The 18,426-nt window shown below is 46.9% G+C and overlaps 3 protein-coding genes across 7 annotated transcripts; 1 reads left to right on the forward strand and 2 right to left on the reverse strand.

Annotated features, from left to right (window-relative positions):
- Positions 1-487: 487 nt before the first annotated feature.
- LOC147983487 (uncharacterized) lies at positions 488-9,415 on the reverse strand. 3 transcript variants are annotated; one of them, XR_015615677.1, is made up of 6 exons: positions 9,277-9,415; positions 8,959-9,217; positions 2,690-2,771; positions 954-1,517; positions 705-865; positions 488-614 (listed from the first exon to the last, which is right to left on the reverse strand). XR_015615677.1 is itself a non-coding variant. In XM_087542986.1 (5 exons), exons 2-4 carry the CDS (start codon positions 9,194-9,196, stop codon positions 706-708), a joined length of 480 nt encoding a protein of 159 aa, XP_087399112.1. In that variant the 5' UTR covers positions 9,197-9,217; positions 9,277-9,415; the 3' UTR covers positions 488-614; position 705. The 3 variants fall into 3 exon arrangements, 2 of the variants coding, with proteins under 2 accessions (XP_087399112.1, XP_087399111.1); XM_087542986.1 differs by lacking the exon at positions 954-1,517; XM_087542985.1 differs by lacking the exons at positions 954-1,517; positions 2,690-2,771.
- Positions 2,708-8,373, forward strand: LOC125528964 (disease resistance protein Pik-2). Of its 3 annotated transcripts, XM_048693383.2 has the most exons (8): positions 2,716-3,066; positions 3,258-4,131; positions 4,877-6,824; positions 6,941-7,045; positions 7,131-7,196; positions 7,319-7,357; positions 7,456-7,668; positions 7,829-8,373. In XM_048693383.2, exons 2-8 carry the CDS (start codon positions 3,311-3,313, stop codon positions 8,015-8,017), a joined length of 3,381 nt encoding a protein of 1,126 aa, XP_048549340.2. In that variant the 5' UTR covers positions 2,716-3,066; positions 3,258-3,310; the 3' UTR covers positions 8,018-8,373. The 3 variants fall into 3 exon arrangements, 2 of the variants coding, with proteins under 2 accessions (XP_087399110.1, XP_048549340.2); XR_015615676.1 differs by lacking the exon at positions 7,829-8,373 and having other exon boundaries at positions 2,708-3,066; positions 6,913-7,045; positions 7,456-7,618; XM_087542984.1 differs by having other exon boundaries at positions 2,713-3,066; positions 7,131-7,357.
- Positions 9,416-16,390: 6,975 nt separating the features above from the next.
- LOC125540818 (UDP-glycosyltransferase 72B1) lies at positions 16,391-18,160 on the reverse strand. The gene has a single exon (XM_048704368.2). It carries the CDS (start codon positions 18,060-18,062, stop codon positions 16,548-16,550), a length of 1,515 nt encoding a protein of 504 aa, XP_048560325.2. The 5' UTR covers positions 18,063-18,160; the 3' UTR covers positions 16,391-16,547.
- Positions 18,161-18,426: the final 266 nt, after the last annotated feature.

The raw sequence follows: 18,426 nt of genomic DNA on the forward strand, positions 1-18,426 counted from the left end.
TTCTCGGTTACCGAGAAATACCGAATATATTTCGGACGAAATTTATTTTTGAATTTTGAATTCAAAATTTTTTATACTAGAGGTAGATAGAACTTAAACTGATATTGCACAACGAAGTGGTGGTATCTCAGCGGAACATCTACCCGCTCTAGGTAAAGAGGTCAGGAGTTCGAGTCTTGCCCGCTACTTCTTTTATCACGTAATTTTTTTGAAAAATAGACAAAAAAAATGTTGTGTAGAGTAGGGGAATCGAACCTGCGTCGTCTGGGTGAGGTAACTACATGGTTACCATCGCGCCGCAGCTAAGTTTTGTCATACTACAGAGATGCTCCCTTATTTCAGACTACGTTGTACGTAAAAATTCAAAAAAATCGGAATTTTTTGCTCGGGATCGATCTTTCTCGTGGGGCAGCGAGAAACTCGGTATCCGCCCGGTAACCGTTTTTCTCGGGCGGTACCCAAAACTGTGCGTACAAGTTCATACAAATTCATATAACACATCACATGCAAGTTCAAAGTTTGTAGCCGCGTTGCACATCACATCCAAGTTCATAGAGCACCTCCGTGGACACGTTCTCTACACTTGTGGAGCAGCACCATTTCCAGCCGCATGACTTTGCATAAAGAGATATAAGAGGAGAGTCATGTTAGCATTGTCCATCGATATATATTGATTGGTGGCTATATTAAGAGAAAGTTCTAACCTCAAGCTTTTCCTCGAGCCAGTCTAGCATTCGTTTCAGCCTGCAGCTTTTCCGAGGAATCTGTTGCTTCGCTCTTTTCACATGTTCTTTTGCTCTCTCCGCCTGTTCTGCCTGCCGCCGTTCCTCCTCTTGAGGCTCGCGCTTCTCTCTGGCCTCCTCTTCTGCATCCAATAAAGCACGTATTATGGCATCATAGTTTCATATAGGTTGCAACGTTTGCATTTGAAGGCATGGGTATCTTGTGATCACACGAGCGCTGAGGTGGCAACCCTGTAGGCTCAGTAAAAATATCCTCAAACTCGAGCAGAACTTGAACAATCTCAGGAGGCAATTCAGTACATAGAATCTTCGGAGCTGCATCTGCATCGTCGGTGTAGCATAGTTGTACTGTAAATGCAATCGCTGAACTCCTCTCAATACTGGCAAGCTGCAAACTGTTCATGACAGAGCACTGTTCATTCTATGCAGCGACACCTTGGAGAACGACCGTGAAACCTTGTGCTTGAATCTGCATATTGCGTTTTGGTCAACCAATAAGCATGGGCTGTGGTATTCCAACTAGTCCATGCCCAAAATTATGTCATACTTGTCCAAAGGAAGAATTCTGAAATTGGTGAAGAAAATGTGCCCTGAGAGTGAGTGTACCAAGAGCAGCCCAGAATTTCTTTACTGCAGATCAGCTGAGACCCATTAGCCACTGACACCTTGACTGGTTTACTCATGTCTTGAATTCCTTGCAATTGGGTGCTGAATTGTTGAGATACGAAAGAAGCGGTGCTCCCAGAAATCGACTGATATATAAACCTCATGCCCCTGCAGCCAACCATGGAGTTTGCAAACAACTCAGAGCTTTTCAGTGCCAGAAACTGCATGCAGAGAAAAATACCACACCTAATCGGCCAGCTCTTGTTCCTGCCGACTCTGTCCCTTGCGCTCTGCTATGAATACATGTCCATACTGAACAGGCTCAATAATTCATCAATGATATGCAACTTAACGGTTGGGGGATACACATGTTCATGCCCCCAAGGCTCTCCACACTTCAAGCATGGCAGAAATTGCTCAGAGCAGTGAGCTTAGCTGCATCGCCATGCGCACGAGTACCTTCTGTACCCCTGTTGTAGTTGTTGTGGCCGATGCCCGTGTCAGTGGTGCAGGCAACAAGAGAGGAGCGACCGAGTGAGCACGTCCCACCGGTGGCACAAACTCTGGTTGCTCGTACCAAGCAACCCAATGTGCCGCCACGGGCTTGTCGGGACTGCTGCCAAGGTAGTTTTGTCAATTTCATCTGAAGATGATCTTTTTTTGTCGTTTCACTTGCGTAGGTGGTCTAAAAATATCAAAAATTTGATAGACTAATGTCAATAATCACAATTTGTTATGGGAATTAGGAGATAGCTCGCCACATGTCAGCTGTTGGAGAGGGTCCAACCATCAAGAGCATACTACACGGGCCATATAAGAATTTCTTTTCCTGATTCCCATGGGAAGCACTTCACAGACAACCTGGTTTCATGCTCGCCGCTGGCGTGTTTGCTAACATAAGCCGATTAATAATGTACTAGTGGTTGAAATCCTTCATTGCGGGCCGCTTGAGAAAAAATTGTGTGCACGATTCTTCATCTTAATAATAAAGAAATAAAAACTCACCTTCATCTCAAAATAAATAAATAAAAATTTTCTCGCATCACGTGAACGTCACATTCATCTCAAAAAGAAAAAAACCTAGTAAAACTTTTCTAAAAAAAGAAAAAAAAATCTCACTTTCATCTTCTAAAAATACTCTAAAATAATCAAAAAACTTTTTCACCATGGCCAACCAACATATGCCACATGGCATAGTTGGTTGGCTGTCCTTCTCGAGCGCGTTAATGGGGTTTAATGAGAGACAGTACGCGCGTTTATAGTGTGATGGAACTAACGAGCTAATGTATACGAAAAAATACCAAGGGAAAAAGATGTGGCTGAGAAGACGAAGTACGTACCTCGCATTCTCGGCAGGAATTAGTTGCCTGCGGGAGCGGGACCTAGTTGGCAGCCTCCTTGGACGTGCTTCCGGGCAGCTTCCTAGCAATAATGCATGCACCGTCAGGACCCGTCTCATCATTCATCAGATCTGGGAAAGCCTTTGCTGGCTCCTCGGCTCTGCTAGCTTCTTGGGGGCACCTCAATCTCAGCAAGTTGCTCTTGCTCCACCAACCATGGCGCTCGTGTCTCGTCTCGTCTCAGCAAGCACGGCAAGGGCGACATTTGGAGGCGGTCGCTTGCCGACGTGCTAGCTTCTTGGTGATCTTTCCTGGGAGCTCCTTGGTGTTGGATCTGACGGCAAGGGTGCCTTACTCAGCTATGCTTCTTGTACTAAGTAAGTACTCTCTCTATAAACAAATATAAGATCTTCTAGATCACTACAGAGGGAGTAGAGTACCATCAAACCACCGATTTGCTTCCCACCGGCGTTACAGGTTTTCATCTGTGGAACCGGCGATGGAGAATAGTTTCCTTTGGTTTTCCTACAACAGATTCCTGTATTCTAACTTCCAATCGGTGTTACAGGTTTTCTTCCTAAAAGATCCACACATTAATTGAGAGCGAACATCAACTCTGCCATGGACGTGGTGACCAGTGTCATGGGAAGCCTACTCGCCAAGCTGGGTGAGCTGCTTTTGGCGGAGTACAAGCTACAGAAGGGCGTCAAGGAAGACGTCGAGTCCCTTGAGCTAGAGATGAAGGGCGTACACGCTGCCCTTACAATGGTGGCAAAGGTGCCAAGGGACCAGCTCGACCAGCAGGTGAAGATCTGGGCAGATGAACTCACAGGCCTGTCATACGACATGGAGGATGTCGTTGACAACTTCCTGGTGTACGTTGAGGGGTTCGATCCAGCAGCCAACTCTCACAAGCTCAAATTGCTAGTGGAGAAAATGACCAGCTTGTTCACCAAAGGCAAGGCTCGCCATCAGATCGCCAATGCCATCAAGGACATCAAGACCCATGCCAAAGACCTGGCTGACTGGCATGACAGATACAGTAAAGTCAAGGACACGGGCATAAACAACACCATTTATCCTTGTCTAGCGGCTTTGTACAAGAATCAGAAAGACCTCGTTGGCATTGAAGACGCTCGGGACGAGCTAATCAAGAGACTGACACATAGTGATGGGGATGTGTCAAATCAGCAGCTTAAGATAGTATCTATTTCTGGAGCCGGAGGACTCGGCAAGACAACTCTTGCCAAGGCAGTGTATAATAGTCTTCAAACAAAATTTAGTTGCAAGGCTTTTGTTCCGGTGGGTCGAAACCCTCAAGTGAACAAAGTTCTCAAGGACATCCTCCTGGAACTGGAACCAAGCAAGTCTATGGGTGATATAGCCATATTGGATGAAAGACAACTCATCAACAAGCTCCGAGATCTACTTCAAGATAAGAGGTTCGGATCACCCACCACAATTAAGTTTATATATAGTTAAAACAAGACACAACTATCCCGGCTGATGTATAATCTGGTAAACAGAAAATATGTAACTAGGAAGTAAGGCGCTAGTTGTATTGATGCAATGCGGCGCTACATCTACATGTTATGATGAACGCCATCGACATGGAACTCGCAAATGCATATCTACAGCCATTAATTCGTAGAGTCTACTATATATACTTTGACTTTTCTCAGCCATGTTGTGCATTTCTTCATAAGAACATTGAACCTAATGAAGCAACAAGTTTGAAACCTATGGTTAATTTCCTGTGAGATCTTTTAAATTTTAATTTGGACAGCCTATTCAATCCTGATGTATTTTTTTGAAAAGAATGTAGATTCTATCACGTCTTCATGCTTTTTGCTACCATTTGGGTTCTGAACAGGTAACATTCTGTGGAATTCAGAAATAAATCTAATATGCAAACTTCCAATGCAGAACTATATTTAGTTTGGGAGTGGTATTAATGAGAACTGTAGTTGATATAAATGAAATCTTTCAAGCTCACGCATGAATTTGTCGAGTGGCTTTCATTCCTTCTTTATTGCACTTTAATATTGTAGATTGAATGATGAAATATACACGTGTAATCCTTATCCAAGTGATTGGCATGCACCTTATTCTTTCCAATGATATTCTACATATATATAGGCGTTCTATACTAACTAATGCATGGCTCTTGCTCTGTCATGGGGATAGGTACTTCATCGTCATCGATGACATATGGGATACAACGGCATGGGGAATAATCAAATTTGCATTGTTGGATAACAATCTTGGAAGTCGAGTCATCACAACTACTCGTCTTCATCAAGTTGCCACAAAGACCGGTGATGTCTACAAGCTAGAACCACTTTCTCACAGTTTGTCTGAAGAACTATTCTATACAATATTATATGATGGTAAAGGAAAATGCCCTTATGATCAACCTTCTGACGTATCTAAAAAATTTCTACAGAAATGCGCTGGTGTGCCGCTTGCTATCATTGCAATAGCTAGTTTGTTGCGTGATAAACCAATGGAGAATTGGTCTACGCTATACAGCTCTATTGGTTTTGGAAATGGAGATAATAAAGATATTGATGACATGAGAAGGATATTAATGTTTAGCTATGATGATCTACCTTATCATCTAAGGCCTTGTCTGTTGCATCTGAGCATATTTCCAGAAGACGCTTTGATCATGAAAGACACATTGATATGGATGTGGGTGGCCGAAGGCTTTGTCCATGAGGAGCCAGGGATAGGGTTATTTGAGATTGGAGAGAGATACTTTAATGATCTCGTAAATAGAAGCATGCTCCTGCCTGTCGAGCACATAGAAGATAATGCCATATATGCTTGTCGTGTTCATGATATGGTTCTTGATATAATTTGTTTGTTATCAAAGGAACAAAATTTTGTCACCATACTGGATAGTAATGAGAAATATTCATCTTCACAAAGCAAAGCTCGTAGGTTAGCTGTCCAAACAAGAGATGGAGAGCAGCACAACCATTTGGTTAACAAGAGCATGCCAAAATTGAGATCATGTTATGCGAGCATGTGTCATATAAGTATGATGCCACCACTTTCATGCTTTCAAGTGTTACGTGTTCTAGATATGAAAAACTGCAAATTTCTGGAAAACTGTCATCTTGAGCATCTTGGAAAGTCACATCTGTTGAGATACTTAAGTCTAGAGAACACAAATATTAGTGAGCTCCCAAAAGATATAGGAGATCTAAAGTTTCTGCAGACACTAGACTTGAGGAACTGCAAGATAAAAGGATTGCCGCAGAGTACTAGTTTGCTGAGGAAACTTAAGTGCCTGCGTGTTGGCAGCATGCGCTTGTGCACTGATGGTTTTGAACATATTTGTATTGAAGCGCCGAATTGGATAGGGAACCTGACATCCCTGGAAGAGCTATCTTTGAAAATTAGTGGCGAATTTTCTACCTTCGTTGAAGGACTCGGTAAGCTGACAGAGCTGAGGGTGCTAGGATGTGATTTAAGGGGACATTTGGATGAGCGCTCGATGAAAACTTTGGTGGGTTCTGTATGCAAACTTGAGAAAATCCAAATCCTACATCTTGAGGACCTCGATGAGTGGTCCGAAATGGAGACAGATACCTACTGGGCAGGCTACAAGCCCCCTCGGGAACTCCGTGATCTGTCAATGTCGAGCACTTTCAGTAGGCTCCCGGCATGGATTAATTCCTCGCTGCTGCCGAACCTCTCCAAACTAAAAATGGATCTGTATCATTTTGAGGAGCCGGATGTGGTCAACCTGGGGGGCTTGCCAAAGCTTTGTGACATGGGAAATTTGTGGATAGACTCATACATTGAGTTCCCTGATGGCGCGTTCCCCAAGTTGAGGTACTGCGGGATACATGCACCTTTCTGGTTTCTGCCGGGAAGCATGCGGAGCCTTGAATGCATTACGTTTGGCTTCGGCACAATGTGGTACATGAGGGATGCCGTCATTGATTTTGACTTTATTAGTACCCTGGTGAACCTCCCTTCCCTCCGGTGGGTCTTCGCTAATATCGACTGCCATGGTGCCCGTGCTTCTGATGTGGAGAAGATGGAGGCAGCTGTGAGGCAAGCAATCGACAATCATCCCAACCATCCCACGCTTGATCTCGACATGAGTGGTGACCCTCGGGTATTACTACATGCTTCTGTGTCTATCTGGTTCGAGCTTTAGTGTGATTTTTTTTTTACCAATTCACTCACAGGCTCAGAGCTACTAGTTTTGGCTTCTTATTTATATACATACAGATGATAAAAGAACCAGCCTCCCCTCTTCTGCATCATGCTACTAGTGTTGGTACGTCTGCTCGGGAGGACAACAAAGAATCGAGCTCCCAAGAGACACAACAAGAGGTACTACTTGGTTTACTCTCTAGCTAGCTAGCTAGCTAGCTCCCCTTTTAAAAGCCTCATGCATAATCGGTCCTTTTCATTGCAGTTCGACGACGACGATGACAACCGCATCAAACAAAAGCCGGATCTGGAGCAGAAGAAGCAAGATCAGGTGCTCCATGGGATGATCACCAATTCACCATACCATGCCACACATGTTTTTGCACTCGTGCTCAAGTTTCTGAATTTTCCTCACTCTTCCTTCCATTTAACTTATCAATCTCTTGTATGTAGTCCCATGAAGGCCAGGCGTCGGATTCCACCAAGGCAGAGGTAGGCACTACATACTTCTACGGCCGTATGTGGATACACTATTAATCTATTGCACTTTTTGATGCTGCCTAAAATGAGTTCCTTGTGCGTTTTTTCAGCCGGAGAACCAACGCGAAGCCAACGATGTCGCCCCTGATGCAGTGGAGAAGTGCTCAGTTCTCGACGTCCACCCCAACTCTCCTGTCCCTCGCCTCAGTTTTGGCATGTCTGCTCCATCACCAGCGCACACAACAACCGCCGGTGTCAGTAACTCTGCTCAGGCGATCAACGAGAAGGAGGAAGAAGAATCGCAGGCAGACCGACAGGAACAGGTCTGCTGCAATAGTATTTAGAGAACCATATATATAGAAGCATTTCGCTTGCACGAATCTAGATTAATTATGCACCACCGAATAGTTATTAGTGTGAGGGAAATTAGGGACTTTTATTCTGGGAAAATTTAGTAGTCATACATTGCTTGTTTATTTTCAGCCGGCCGAGGAACACGAAGAAGCCGAGGACGGTTCAGCAGAGACCGTGCACACAGTCGTCGCCACTAGTCTTGCAGAAAGCAGTGAGGCCGCCGCTGCTACGCCTGCTCCTCCTGTGCCCGCTCGACCGAGGTGGAGGCGTTGGGCGTGCTTTAGTTGCCTCAAGTCCGGCAGCAGTTCTTCTCACTAGTGTGGTGCTCTGAAGATGGCTCAGGACTTCTGAATAATTGCGTTGCTGTGGTTAGTAGTCGGTTGAACTGCACTACTTTTGTTGGAACTTCTTAAGCTGTTTGTTGCTATTGTTTGGCTTGTAATAGGATACTGTGATGCGCCAGGTTTTTTGCCCTTAGTCTATGTTTGGCCTAGATCGATCAGGCATAGACAGCGGGTTTTCCTGGCGGGTTTGAATTATCCTTTTCCATTTACACATGTTAAGACTTGGTTGTTTCTTTTTGTTTGAGGAATGGACTTGGTTGTTTGGGCTATGCTTATGCCAAGTATTGCCAACTGGACTATGCTCATTTGAGAAAAGAATATTGGCGTTCATCTGTCTACTGAATTCATAATTTCCTTCTAGTACCGGACTTCATTTGGAAGATGGCTTTGTTTGATCAGAAGACACACAAGTTGCAATTTCATTCTGAACGGAAGCATCAAGAGAAAAAAAATGCTACTACTATATACTCCCTCCGTTCCGAATTACTTGTCGCAGATATGGATGTATCTAGGTGTATTTTAGTTCTAGATACATCCATTTCTGTGACGAGTAATTTGGAACGGAGGGGGTAGTTCTTCCTGATGAACCGAACAATCTATCCCTAATAATAAAGCATGGATTAACTTTGTTGGGTTCATCATCATAATACGCTTTTTTTTTTGTGAATTTACGCTTTCTGTTATTCAACCCGCACTCCAGATTGCTTCTCGTACGCTACGTTGGATTTTTCCGATACGTTCGTCGCTTAGATGGGCCAGGCTAGGCCCACTGCACAAATTTATATTTCTATTTTACCAACTAGAATATTACCACCGTGCTCCATTAAACGAAATCCTACCGACTTATATATGTTCGTCAGTTGCAAGAAAGAAGCAAGCCAAGACACCAGGATGAGATATATGGGTCATATTTACCCAGGGTCACCAGCGGCATCGAAGCATCAACGCCCGAGTCGGCGGACGAACAGGTCGAGACGGGAGAGGCGAGTCCATGGAGGACACCAGCGGCTGATGGAAAGGCAGCGATCTCCATGACGTCCTCCCCTGGAAGGGCACCAGCGGCGGCCTGCGTGGCCCACGCGGCGGATCCGACTGCTCCGGCGTGGATCCAACGGCGGACGTATTGAGACAGAGACGCGCCATCCTCTTCCATGGGCGGGCTCCCTGGAGAAAACTGTGAGAGAGATTAGAGAGAGAAGGGGAAGAGAGGGGGCGGGCATCGGCTTGGCCTACTTGCGCGGTTGGAGGAGGGGCTCGACTCGCCGGCGGCAACGGCTTGCTGCAGTGGCTGGTCGGGCCTGGGGTCCACCGCTTGAGGGTGGCGGCGCAGGAGAGGGGAACGAGAGGAAGAGGAGTGGGTGGGGATTGTGGGTATATGGGGATGTTCGATCTATCTTTTTTTTTTTTGAGACAATGATGCTCGATCTATCTTTTTTTTCTTCAGTTGTGATGCTCCATCTATCTTTTTTTTGAGCATCAGTACAAACACAAGCGCTCATATACACACGCATACACTCACCCCTATGAACGCACACACGCACACCCTATCCCTATGAGCACCTCCGAGAGACTGAGCCGGCATATCATCTTGAGATTTATGAAGTCACCGTAGGCGCCTTGTCGTCGACGGGAACGTCTCCTCCCACTGAAAGCGCATCGCCGGAAATCCTGAAATAAATCTAAGAATAATGCGAGCACTAGGATTTGAACCCTGGTGGGTTGGGGATACCACTGTCCACCTAACCAACTCAACCACAGGTTGATTCGCGATGCTCGATCTATCTGATCGGGAGAGAGAGGTGTGCCTAGGGCTTGGGCCGCGGCTTCTATGGCGAAAGGGAAGGAGCTGGGCCGGCCTGGTAAAAAAGGTCTTTCCTTCATTTTTTATTTTTCAAACAAGAAAACAAAAAGAATTTATTTGGAGGGGAACCAAGATGAAATTTGGCAAATCAAAGCACCACAACTTCAAAGAGTTATTTGGAGAATATCACATGAATTTAAAATATTTGGAATCAAAAGGAAATTCAATTGCAAGTGTGGTTATGAGTGATTCCAAAATTAATGGAATGTTTTATTTTAGCTCCCTAATAATATTGGGAGGATATGTTCATGGATTATAAAGAGAACCACAATGATTTCCCTCATTTTAAATAGATCAAAGATCTATGCAGTTTATTTATTTATGTTTTAATGGCACGATGATATGATGATGCAACAATAAAATAAAACAAAGAATATAATAGCAAATAAGCATAGAGTACAAGAATATATTTTCATACAAATTTATTGACATATATCTACCGCGATCATGGTGGGAAGAAATATAGACGGCCACACAGGTGGGGCTTAAAATATAGGACATTGACCTATGTATGGGTGGGGGAGGTGGTCTTAGCAATGCTTATTGAGGCTAGATGGTGTGATAACTTTTTTTCCCGCTGCAACACACGGACATTTTTACTAGTATATAATATAGAGTTGAATGTAACATCTGGAATTAGGAGCGTCAACTTGAATCAACCTTGGGAGCAATGGAAGAAAATTCTACGTACCAGCTTGACTGCCTCAACACACCATTACCCGTGGAAGGAGTTCTTCCTCGGCGGTGGTGGTCACACACCTTCTGGCATCTCGAGGGTTTCACAATACTTGACCAAACCCCCTAGTCGCATGGCGAAGCAGGGTTCTCCACCGCCAGATCCAGATGCCAAATTTAATCTCTTCATCCCCTAGTCGCACGGGGAAGTGAATTGATCGTACGCTGCAAAAACACCGTCCCTCGTGTCGTCCCTGCCCAGGGTGACTCGTCGGGGATTCCCCTCAAAACCTAAGGCGCCGCCGCCCCCAACCCTTCCACTCCCCGCGCCGCCGCCGGCCGGAGAAATCCGCCACACGGGGTGTCGAGGACCTTTCTCATGGCAACCTGGGACCTGCGAGCGGAGGATCTCGGTGGCGGTTGGCAGTGATCCGATGCGCAAGGCGGCGGGGCTTGGCGAGCGACGGCTTGACTCTCTCACCTTGTACAATGCAAGGTGTCTAGGGAAGGTGTTTAGAAAAATAAATTAAATTTTCTTTAAGCATCGGTGCTTACGTTTCTTCTATAGAAATAAACACCGGGACTTTAAATAATCTGATTTATTTTTTTAAGCATCTAACATTATACAAGGCCTTAGAGCATCTTCAACACACGCGTGCTGGCGTGGCATGCTAAAAGTTTTTAACAACACCGAAACAACACTTTTGCACGTCGAACTAGGTAGTTGCTTCATCAAGCGTTCAAAAATTATAGCGCGCGAGAGTGCCGCTTCAGCAGGTGCTGTAAAATAAAGCGCGCGCCTAGTACAAACAACATTTTGCATTCAATGTGAAACAAAGAAGATCAAACACACACAAAATAAATTTACAAAAAATAGTTCAATTATTATTACAACTCAAACAAATAATTAAAGTTCAATACAACAAATAGTTCATGACTAATACAACAAATAATAGTACGACAAACATACACCATCATGCGTCTTGTCGCTCATTCCATGCCCACCACTCTTCGACTAGATCCTTCTGAAGTTCATCATACGTTTCTGCACGTCGAATGGCGTGATAGAAGGCAACAAAGCTGGCCATCCTCTCAACGCTCCTCCACACTTGTACTGGACGTCCCAACAACTCATACTGAGAATAGTCCAAATCTTGCCTACGCTCATTCTCGATGATCATGTTATGCATGATCACACAAACATTCATGATGTACGAAAGGATATTTTGATCCCAAAATCTAGCTGGTCCTTTCACAATAGCAAATTAGGCTTGCAAAATCCCAAAAGCTCTCTCCACATCTTTCCTAGCCGCCGCCTAAGCATTGTGGAAATCAACATTTTTCTCACCTTTCGATTTTTTTCAACGGCTTCACAAATATTTGCCACCTTGGGTAGATGCCATCCGCAAGATAATAGCCATAGTTGTATGTATGGCCATTTGCTACAAACTGCATACGTGGCAGTTCACTATTTACAATACTATTCATGAGTGGTGACAGTTGAACAACATTGATGTCGTTCAAAGATCCTGGCATTCCCAAAAAAGCATGCCAAATCCAAATCTTTTGATCGGCCACCGCTTTAAGGATTATAGTTGAACCTTTTTTCTGCCCGTGGAATTGTCCATGCCATGCCTTAGGACAGTTCTTCCAACTCCAATGCATCCAATCTATTGAGCCAAGCATACCTGGGAATCCACGAGCTTTATTCATCTCCAAAAGTCTTGCAGCGTCCTCAACATTGGAAGCTCTCAAATATTTCAGACCAAACACTAGAACGATTTCAACCGTGAAGCGCTGGACACACATGATGGCTTGTCTCTCATCCATGGTCAAGTGATCATCAACTAGATCCGTCGGAATTCAGTATGCGAACATACGCAAAGCGGCGGTCACCTTTTGAAAGGTGCTATGCCCAAGTTCTCCGGCGGCATTCCACCTTTGCTGAAAAAAAATCGATCATGGCTCGCCAGTTTCTCTGCAATACGTTTGAACAACTCAATGCTCATCCTAAAACGTGCCAAAAGTAGGACTCGGGATATATGGGAATCTGTGCAAAATAGTTCCGCATCAATCTGTTGTCCGCATCGATCCTTTCCCTCCACAATTTGTGACGATCGAAAACCGAACCATCGTGCTTCGGCTTTTTGTTGATGTGCATAGCTAGGACCATTGCAAGGTCCTCCTCCTCTTGAAGATCAAATTATTCATTAAAAGAATCATAGAATGAACTCATCTACAAATTTGAATTCACATCAATATTTAACACTACAAATAACATGCTCCAAATTCATCTACAAAAATGAAGTTTAGTACCAATATATACCTTGCAAGCGTTTTGTCAAACACCTTGTGGGCGCCGAGTTGCAAACCCTCGTCGGGCGTTGTTCGTCAGCGGAACGGGCGCTCGAGGGGCGGCCGCGGTGGAGGAGGGACCGGCGGCCACCGGGAAAGAGGGGGAAGCGGCGCGCGGTGCGGAACGGCGGGGGAAGCGCCGACGGGTCATCGGAGAGGATGGAGAAGTCGCGCGCGCGAGTGGGTATTTCAGATCTGGTGGTTGGTGGACATTCGCGCGGGCGAGTCGCTGTACAGCGCGCGGTAACGGACGCCCTAAAAAATCGGCACGCGAGGCCGCTCTGTTCAGCATGCTGAGTGGTTTTTAGCGCGCGCGATTTTTACGGGTCTGCTAGAGCTGCTGATTCGGTCGCGCGGGCTAAAATGCCATTTTTTTTCAGACGCGTGGTTTATTTAGCGCCTCTGCGGAGATGCTCTCAGCACTATTAGGCCTTGTACAATGGAATGTGCTTAAAGAGGTGCTTAGAAAAATAAACCGAGTTTTTCTAAAGCACCGGTGCCTATTTCTATAGAAGAGATGCTTAGTTAAGCGTCTACCCTGTACAAATAAGCACCGGTGCTTAAGGAAAATCTGGTTTATTTTTTTAAGCACCTCCCCTTGTACAAGGCCTTACCTGTAGGAGGAGCTCGACCACGGCATCAACCGCTGCCCACCGGTTCTTCCGCGACGGTGGAGGTCATGGAGCTTTTGGCATCTTGAGGGTTTCACAATCCTTGACCAACACCCTAGTCGCATAGGGAAGTGGGGTTCTCCACCCGCAGATCGAGATGCCAAAATTAATGTCTTCATCCGCTATGATGTTGTCGGTGTCATAGAGCAACGTTCATCATAATCGGCGTCGGATGAAGGGCCAACTCTTTTGGGTGATTCTTCCAAAATCGCCCCTCTCCCCAGCTTCCTCTAGAATTGTTACTTGAGAATCGCCCCAAAAGAACTGGCCCGAAGTCGCAACCTCCTTCCACGTGGCTGGACAACAAGCGAAAATGCATCTTTTTTCTAGGGGAGCAAAAACACATCTTGGAGACATGTGGTGCACATGTACTAGAATTGCAAAAATAATATTTAAAAAATCAAAGACATGTGAAACTTTCGCAAAACAAGCATCATCTGGTGTATTCTTCTTCTTTACGAGAAGTCTAGTGTATTGTTCACGTGCAGAATTTCACGATAAAATGACTCGTTGGTATTTTGAACGAATACAAACAAAACCGCGAAAGTATTCTTCTAATCTCAAGCTCAAATGTTCCTGCTATGAAAAGTAAAATCGAAAATTAAGAAAACAAATTCAAAAAATTCTGATTTTTTTGGCAATCTTTAAGAAATGTTCCAAGTGCATGCAAATTTTCATCATGAAATCACATTGGAGGAAGTCGTGGCAAAAACAACAAAATCAGAGCTCCAAAATGCGTTTGAAAGGAACATTTTCATAGCATCGATTTTATTTTTCTTACCATGCCTTGCACCAATGTGATTTCATAATGAATTCTGTATGCACTCCAAACATTCCTTAAAGTTTGCCATAAAAAAATTCAGATTTTTTCGAATTTACTGTTCATGTAGAAGCATTTGAGCTCGAGATCAGAAATAACTATATTAGAAGTTTGTACTTGCATTTTTTTCCAACAATACCATAGAATTTATTTGTCTCAAAACTTACAGTGAGTAATACACTAGACAATGATTGTTACGAAACTATTTTCACATTTTTGTATATTTTACTTTTTTTTAAGTTGCTTATCGGGTGCGCCTAGACCAAGGTTTCAAAAATCCGCACCGGACATCAAGGGGTTAATTTATGAGGTCATTATCAAAGCATGTTCGAATACCCGCCTCCTTGGGGCATATGTGCCCTCCGACGTCTTTCGCACCGTCTGATCAGCCTGTGCCACATGCCTCCACATGCCCAACACCCTCCACTTCATCCGATCGCGCAATCCCGTGCCTCACATTGACGACGGCTCTTGGAATCATTGAAGTGTGAGCCGCAGGCGTGTGCGGAGCCCCCTTTTATGAGGTATTTTGCATTGATCCGTCGTGTGTCATCTCATGTGCTTGTCTGTGTGGGTAGAAGCGTGATTCGTCGGACGATACTTCTCTCACGTCACCTGCCTGGCCTTCTTTGTGCTCGCCTGACTATTCGGCACTGTCGGGGATCCCGGTGTTGTAGGCCGCTTGTCGGCGATCCACGCTCGGTCCATCCGCACTACTTCATCCGTTTCAAAATAGATGACCCAACTTTATACCAAAGTTAGTATAAAGTTGGGTCATCTATTTTGGAACGGAGGGAGTAGTACACAAACGGGGCTATACAAACGGTTCAAACTCCGAATCATACATGGTTTTCCAAAACACATGCTTTGCATGTATTGATTGAGGGTGCCATGGCGCACCTTTTCCAGACGTGTGTGCGATAGAGGGGTCCATAGCACACAGTTAAATATTGAAAATTGTGTGTGGTAGAGGGGATCCATTCCACACGGTCAGTATACGAAAATTGTATGCGATAGGTCATGAGTGGGGCCCATCGCACAATGTTAGAACACGAAAATGGTGTGCAATGTGGAGGGTCAATCACACATGCTTGCGAACCAGCGTGCAATGTTGATCTAAACAGGGACTGGCTAAAGACCAGTCAACTGAAAATTTCATTTGGATTAGTCGATTGGTTTTCTAGCCGGTCTGATCGAAAATGAACGGCCAGAGGGCCCTCTTCAACCTTGAGACCGCGTCTTCTACCTCAAGCCACAGAGTCACCAACAGCTGAACCGCCTGCTGCTGCTGCCCGCGGCCGGCAGCGCTCCCGCGTCAGTCTTGCCGCCGGCCCTCCCCCAACCACCATCCACTGACGTGCTACAGCTGCCCCCTGGTCATCCCTCTAACCCCCGACAATGAGGCCTCTTTTGGTTCATAGGATAGGATTATCGTAGGAATAAGAATCTTGTAAGAAATAAGATGACATGTATCTCAAATCTTATGAGTAGGAATAGAAAACAAGATGTCATTTGGTTGACACCAAAGGAATTTTTTCATTGAGTCTAGGCTCATTTTTATTTTCCTATGAAATGTGGAGGATAGGAACCAATCCTATGTAGGAATAGGAATCCATTCCTATGAACCAAAGGGCTCTAAAGAAAAAAATCCTATAAAAATCATATTCTCTAAAATTTCTATGAAATTTCTTCAAACCAAAGGAGACCTGAGCAGTTCTTTTCCTGGTGAACCTACACCGCCTTCACACCCATAAGATATATCATCGATCGGCCTGCCACTATAAGACAAATAGTCGGCGAGTCTGCCACCCTACCACCCCAAAATAGATTGTCGGCGAGCCTGCCACCCTAATATAGATCGGCAGCGGATGCTCCTTTTTTCCTTCCTTCCCCCCCGGTGAGCCTACTTCATTTTCCGAAATCGTAAATTCAGATGATTTACATATAACTATTGTGATCTAAGTAACATGTTTAACTAGGACGAAAATCAGGACAACTCTTCAAACAATTATCGTGCGTGTTCATTCCACAAAACAGGGTAGGGAGAGACGAAACAGAGTATCATGATTTGTCCTATGTGTACAAATCATATGTTTATTTTCGCTAAAGAACACGCACCAAGTCAATCCCCGTTTCCAAGCCCGGCCTTCCACTTGCCGGCGACCTTCTCGAGAGCCAGCCGCGACGGTCCCTCCGGCGAACGCACCCGTGCCGCTGCCTCCTGAAGCCGCCTGGCTTGCTGGCGCACCGCTCTTCCCTTCTCCCCTTCCATGAGCTCCCTGACGGCCGCCGCGACCTCCTCGCCCGCCACGAAGCCGTCCTCTCGTCTCACCGCCGGCCGCAGCGCCACCCCTGTCAGCTCCGTCAGGATGGCCGCGTTCATCTTCTGCTCGGCGTACAGTGGCCAGGTGATCATCGGGACGCCGGAGGCCAGGCTCTCCAGCGTCGAGTTCCACCCGCAGTGCGACATGAACCCCGCCGTCGCGGGGTGCGCCAGCACGCGCACCTGCGGCGCCCACCCGGCCACGGCGAGGCCCATGCTCTTCGTCCTCTCCAGGAAGCCGTCCGGAAGCCATGCCAGCGGGTCGTCCTGGCTCCGGTCGCCACCGTCGGCCCCCAAGGCGTTGTTGTTCCCGTCATGGCTTGGCATGCGCACCACCCAGAGGAACCGGTGGCCGCTCGTCTCCAGGCCGGTGGCGAGCTCGACCGTCTGCTCCACGGTCAGCGCGCCGCCGCTGCCGAAGGAGACGTACACCACTGATCCCGCCGGCTGCCGGTCGAGCCACCCCAGGCAGTCCAGCTCGTCGGCTTCTTCGTTGGAGCTGCTTGACCGGACGAACGGCCCCACGGGATACACCGGCGGGAACGCGCCGTCCGCGGCGTCCCGGTCGAACGCCTCCGCGACGGCGGACTCCAGCTCCTCGAAGCTGTTGACCAAGAAGCCATCGGCGCGGCCGTACCGCCGCGCCTCCTCGACGAGGTAGGCGTAGACAGGGTCGGTACGTTCGCGGAACCCGTCGGGCAGCTCGGCGTGGCGCAGCGGCACGCAGCCCGGGAGCCGGAGAGTGTCCGGGAGGTCGCGGTACTCGCCGGGGGCGGCGCCGTCGTGGAGCTCCGCGAGGCGCCGCATGACGGAGACCAAGGTGAAGCTGTTGGGGAAGAAGACGTACCCCGGGACGCCGAGGTCCGCGGCGAGAGGGAGCGCGGCGGTGCCGAAGAAATCGCACACGAGCGCGGCGGTGGGGCCGAGGCCGACCGCCGAGCACATGAGCGCGCGGAGGTGCGGGAGCGAGCGGCGGAGGAGCTCGAACATGAGGGTGCCGAAGCCGACGCCCGGCGGGAGGTCGTCCAGCGCGACGGCGGGGAGCACAGCGGTCGAGACCGACGCCGGCATGGAGGAGAGCACGGCGGCGTCGGCGGCCGTGTCGGAGAGGTTGGTGAGCGTGACGATCGTGGCGGCGAAGCCGTGGTCAACCGCGAGCCGGCGCGCGAGCTCGGCCAGGGGGATGAGGTGGCCCATGCCGGGGCTGGCCAGCAGGACGACGTGAGGCAGGGGCCGTGTCTCATCCGCCGTGCTCGCTGGCCTTGTCTGCACGATCGGTGACGGGTCACTTGCACCGGTGACCGCCGTCGCCATGCTAGTCGCTAGTGTATTACGCCGCCTGCACAGCTAATTTTTGTGGCTTCGCAGGTCGAAGGAAAACGGAGGAACAACGGAGACTTTTTGCGGTTGGTGCCTGAAAATTGTTGATGCGAATAATGTTTAAAAAATATTTTAGGTTCAAGTGGAATCAGTCAAACTGCAGAAATTGAACCGTGGAGCTGGAGGGAATAATTCGATGGCAGACAAACAGAAATGTAAGCATTAACTACTGAAGTAGTTTATCCACTCAACTCATAGCCGGGGTCCGCAAACTATGTTATTTTCTTCGCACTTCTGCTTCAGCACACCTCCTAGACACGTGAACGAAGGAGATATCTCTACATTCCTAAGAGCAATT

Source organism: Triticum urartu, chromosome 2A (genome assembly GCF_056163025.1).
Source record: "Triticum urartu cultivar PI428250 chromosome 2A, HENAU_Tu73, whole genome shotgun sequence".
In the NCBI taxonomy this organism is placed as follows: Eukaryota; Viridiplantae; Streptophyta; class Magnoliopsida; order Poales; family Poaceae; genus Triticum; species Triticum urartu.

Excerpts from the sequence above, each read along its gene's own strand:
- LOC125528964 (XM_087542984.1), top strand. The coding sequence starts at position 3,311 with ATGGACGTGGTGACCAGTGTCATGGGAAGCCTACTCGCCAAGCTGGGT. Across the intron at positions 7,046-7,130 it reads CCCAAGAGACACAACAAGAG|TTCGACGACGACGATGACAA; the intron begins GTACTACTTGGT and ends TTTTCATTGCAG. Across the intron at positions 7,669-7,828 it reads AGGCAGACCGACAGGAACAG|CCGGCCGAGGAACACGAAGA; the intron begins GTCTGCTGCAAT and ends GTTTATTTTCAG.
- LOC147983487 (XM_087542985.1), bottom strand. The coding sequence starts at position 9,196 with ATGGAAGAGGATGGCGCGTCTCTGTCTCAATACGTCCGCCGTTGGATC. Across the intron at positions 866-8,958 it reads GATGCCGCTGGTGACCCTGG|AAGAGGAGGCCAGAGAGAAG; the intron begins GTAAATATGACC and ends TATTGGATGCAG. Across the intron at positions 615-704 it reads GGCTCGAGGAAAAGCTTGAG|TCATGCGGCTGGAAATGGTG; the intron begins GTTAGAACTTTC and ends CTTTATGCAAAG.
- LOC125540818 (XM_048704368.2), bottom strand. The coding sequence starts at position 18,062 with ATGGCGACGGCGGTCACCGGTGCAAGTGACCCGTCACCGATCGTGCAG.